Source organism: Solanum tuberosum, unplaced genomic scaffold (genome assembly GCF_000226075.1).
Source record: "Solanum tuberosum cultivar DM 1-3 516 R44 unplaced genomic scaffold, SolTub_3.0 scf00067, whole genome shotgun sequence".
NCBI classification, from domain to species: domain Eukaryota; kingdom Viridiplantae; phylum Streptophyta; class Magnoliopsida; order Solanales; family Solanaceae; genus Solanum; species Solanum tuberosum.
The window spans coordinates 1146906-1151689 of NW_006238991.1; the positions used below are offsets into that span (position 1 = coordinate 1146906).

Consider the following 4784-nt stretch of genomic DNA (forward strand, 5'->3'; position numbering starts at 1 on the left):
AAGCAAATTCTTAATTTGATCTACTATTTTTATGCTAATCTGCATGTTAGCTCTGTATCTTATGTATTTACATTAGAAAATAACATAATTTTAGTAGAAGCAAATCTTTGTTTTATTTATCTATTATAAAGCGTATATATTCCTTCCTTTTTTGTCTTCGGTTAAATCTATTATTTTTATTATTATTACCATATAATAACTCTATCGAAGAATGCATTTAAATGGATACTAAATTCATAGACATTCAATTATTACAACTCTAACATAAAAAAAAATAAGTGTTAGATAGTGCTAATTTAATGATTATTTTTCTTCTTTTTTCCGATAAAATTAATATCCCATGAATCTAAGTCAAAATTACAAATCTAAGTAGAAAAGAATATTTTTGACCTATTTGACAACAATAGGAACATTTTTTAATCAAATTGTTAATGATAAATATATCTTTTAGACCAAATTATCTATTGAAGACATTTTTATTTAATTTCACATAATTGAACGATATTTTTTTACTCTTTTCTATATTTAAAAATAATGACATCCTCCGTTCTTTCTGTTTTACCGACTTATGATAGTTTTGCACATTATAAAGGTATTTCAGATTAAAAGTTACGTATTCAATTAGGACAGAATGAAAAGAACGTGCTCTATTAAATATTGATGATGTGATATTTTATTTTCATGATTTTGTATGATTGAACTGTTGGGTTTTTTCTAATAAATCTAATATGTGAATTTTCATATCCTTTGAGTATGTATTATTATTAATTTAAAATTTTATAACTTTTAAAAGATAAAAATCTGAAACTCGTAAAGTTTTCAATTCTAATTCCGTCTTTGATAGCAGAACTTATGGACATAGCTATTTAAATTGAAAAATGTTTGGGAAGCGCGATAAGTAAACAATATTTCAATACTTGTTGGATTGTACAAGCAAAAAAGTTATTTTTGGGCATATTCGTCAATAACTTTTCCTATATGATTAATGTGTGCTCGGACTGCATTAGTATCTCTTTTACAATTTTATGTGTTCAACAATAATTCTTCATCGGACATCGAGTGAGAAATAAAAAAAAAATATTCAGCCTATAAAGGCAAGAATATGTGTTTTTTTTTCCTTTTCTTGTTTTTCACTCGGTATTCAATACCCACATTGAAACTTGATTAAATTTAAATTCTCCTAAATATGAAATCATCTTTATTATTAGGAGGGTCCTTTACCTATTGTGGGACCAATGCGATAGGGTAAGGACAAAATCTATTAAGAGAAAAATCATATGATAAGACTCGGAAGATTTGAGACTCCAACCTTAAATATAAGATAATTAATTTATAATTTAATCCAGTATAAAATTGCTTTGTTTGATATAATTTAATGGTATTTCTATTATATCTACTAGTATAAAGATGGTTCAATATTATTTTGATGAGCAAATAATTATACTCATAGTTTTATAATAGCATATGCAGATTTAATTGTAATCAACTTCATGTATAATTATAAGCTAATACTAATTTACATAATAAACAAAGGGGGCACATACTATTGAGCAAAGTTAATTTACAGATACTCTAAACATGAGAAATCACTAACTTTGAGTGTAAAACTTTATTTGCATGTTGGACCAAAAACAATAAAAGAAAAAAAATGATTTATTGGGATGAGAGTATAGTTTACCTGCAGATGCGGAGATGAAGATCCAAACAATTTACGAATATATGCAGGTGCGGCCCTTTGAATCATATTTAATTTCCACAACAAACCAATAATTTAATCCAACAATTTGAAATTCCAAAGTTGGGATCAGGATTAGATATATACTTCTCACACCTACCATTTTCTTTCATTTATATAGGAGGGAGTTAGATGCTCAAACACGCATATTTTTGGTATTTCAAAAAAAAAAAGTTCTTCATTTACTTTATTTTAACTAGTCTATAATAATATTTAGAAAATTATGGGATTCACTTCAACTATATCCTTAACTCATATCCTTTAGTTATAACTCACATTAAAGAGAAAAAAAGAAGATGATGGTATATATCTTATAGTATTTTAAAATCGTTTAATTAACACTGTTTAAAATTTATTAATATTAATAATATTTTATTTTATTTTTAATGAAATGATTCACTATCATTTTTCTTATTATACGCATATTAAAAAAAATCATAAATAAAAAGATTATTTTATTAATTTGTTTCTTAATATATTTTTTTTTGGAATTTTATAAAAAAATGTGAATTCTTTCAAAATGAATTAATTGCAAAAGGCAATATAGAAAAAAATTAATTAATATTTTCTTGATTTAGTAGTCTTGTCGTTTCTATTTATATGTCACCATTTTCAATTTTACGTCCTTTAAAAAATTAGATCACTTTACTATTGTATCCTTATTTAATATTCTCTTGAAGTAAATTTCAATAAATGAACATAAAATTAATTGTTTTTATTAATTAAATTGCCAATGAACCTGAATTGATCATTTAGTTTTCCTATGTTAGTTAAATTCATAATTTTAATGTTTATAATTTTCAAAGGTAAAATAGGAAGAATAATGTTATTTATGCATTGTTTTATGAAATGAAAAGTATTACGGAACATCTATTTTTAGTAAGTACGACATACAAATAGAAACGGATGGAGTAAAATAGATAACTAATGTGGGACAACTAATTTTAGTAAGATGATACCCGTTCACTTTTACTTGTCACTTATTTCTTAAATAGATATTTATTTTTATTTATCACTTTTGACATATCAAGAAAAGACAAATAGTTTTTTCTATGTTTTATCCTTCCCATTAAATATTATTCTTCATATTTTTTCCAATGCTAAACATTGATTAAAATAGAATTCAAAATACAAATCAAAGAATTACTCAACTTAAAATTAATAAGAATAAGTAAAAGTCCTCATAGTGGTATAGTAGAAGGAAATCTAGCATATACCAAACTCTTGTTCACATACTACCCAAAGTATTGCATATCACTCAAAGATGCTGATTTTAACGATGCATTAAGTTTACATTTCCAGATCAAAAGAAATGATCTTTTTTAACCAGGAAATCATATAATGAGTATATATTACCAAACTTTGTATATATATATATATATATATTATCAATATTTCTTTTTAATGAGTATGTCAAGTTAAATCATAATAAATAAAAATAAATTGAGAAAGTAAAAATTTGAAAACATTTTACAAACACCATTTTTTTTTTTTAAAAAAACGATGAATAAATGTGAAACCGTACGCAATACAAGTTTTTCCTTACCAATATTTATGACAAGGACAGGAAAGGGATGATATCGATGATGGATTGAACACGTAAAATAGGAGTTAAGAGGATATGTGTCAACCTTTCAAGTTTCCACGATCAAAAACGACAAAAAGTAAAAGCTTGGTTCAGTATCGTAGGAACTGACCTGGCCGTACTCATCCTTTCAAAGCCTACTAATTCCTTGCAATTATTTTATTTTCTTGTCATTTCCCACCTTCTTATCCCATTAGTCTTTTACCATTTTAAAAAATATAGATAACACATATGTCTTTTAAATTAATTTTGTTTAATACTTATGTTTTTTTAATTTTAACTAGGCATAAATAGATATTTAAATTCGTATAAAATTAAGCAAATAAACAAATGTCTTATTCGACATCATTGTAGATAGTAAAATTTTATTGATAAATTCGTAATAAATTAATGATTAATAAAATTAGATTAATATTTTAAGTTAAAACTATATGACTTAAATAAAGTTCAAATTACATTTGGGTCAGTCTATTAATTTGACAATATGAGTCCAACTCATGCTCTTTAAGCTCTAGGTCCTCTAAAATTACTTGAAGACCAAGATACCTCTAAACTTTAGCTCACAACTATATAAATGAGTTTTCATAAGACGAGAAGAAAGAATGAAGGGAAATATATAGAAAAGCTTTGCTCTTTAAAGGCAATCCACAAGCCTTCCACATACAAATAATTCTACATCTCCAAATTGAAAGCCGCAAGTTCTCATAGCTCTGTGATTGTGAACAAAGTGTGGCTTCGCATTAGTAGTGAAATTTGAATAAGTATTGCATCGATTCAAGAAAAAAATAAAGATCTCGAGTTAATGATCGTGAGGAGACGAATAAGAGGATTACATTTTTTATTAGATTTTATAAAGATTGTAACCCTCACATAAACTATTGAAATATATATTTCATTGTTTGTCACTATTTTCCTTTCTTGATTGATGTTTTTCCAGAACAGTCAGGCTCTGAGCCTACACCCCTGGGAGGGACTGGCACTCGAGAACCATTGTTGGCCCCAAGCGAACCCTTGGCCTGGCTTACTTACTCAGCGGAAGACGTAATTCAACAAAGACAAGTCTATGTAATAAACTGGAATGTTATAATGGAACATTCAAGTTGGCCATTAAGGCAAACTCAAGTCTTAACATAAGATAATGACAATGAAAAGACTAAAGAACTCACATCCGACTGTGTATGAAGCCTCTAAAACAACTGAGATGGAAGTCGGGACAAACCCCACGACATCCTAATGAACTAATAAAATAACTGAAAGCAATAAAAAGGAATCCTCCGAAATGCAAGGAGGCTCACCAACTAGTTCTGGAGTGCTCACTAGATCAACGATGCACTAGATGTCGATCCTAGTTACATGTGTCTGCATCATAATAAGATGCAGGCCAACTGACATCAATACATTGAATGTACGAGTATGCGAGTTGGAATGCTAAACACAACATAGACTTGAAAAGAATCTGAAGAA

The 4784-nt window shown here is 27.1% G+C and overlaps 1 protein-coding gene across 1 annotated transcript in view; it reads right to left on the bottom strand.

Annotated features, from left to right (window-relative positions):
* LOC102591763 (branched-chain-amino-acid aminotransferase 2, chloroplastic-like) overlaps nucleotides 1–1926 on the bottom strand; it is a 7744-nt gene extending 5818 nt beyond the window's left edge. Inside the window, exon 1 of the mRNA XM_006345269.2 lies at nucleotides 1679–1926. Coding sequence (XP_006345331.1) covers nucleotides 1679–1744 — 66 coding nt within the window. The 5' untranslated portion in view covers nucleotides 1745–1926. The remainder of the gene's footprint in view (nucleotides 1–1678) is intronic.
* Between the last annotated feature and the right edge of the window lie 2858 nt (nucleotides 1927–4784).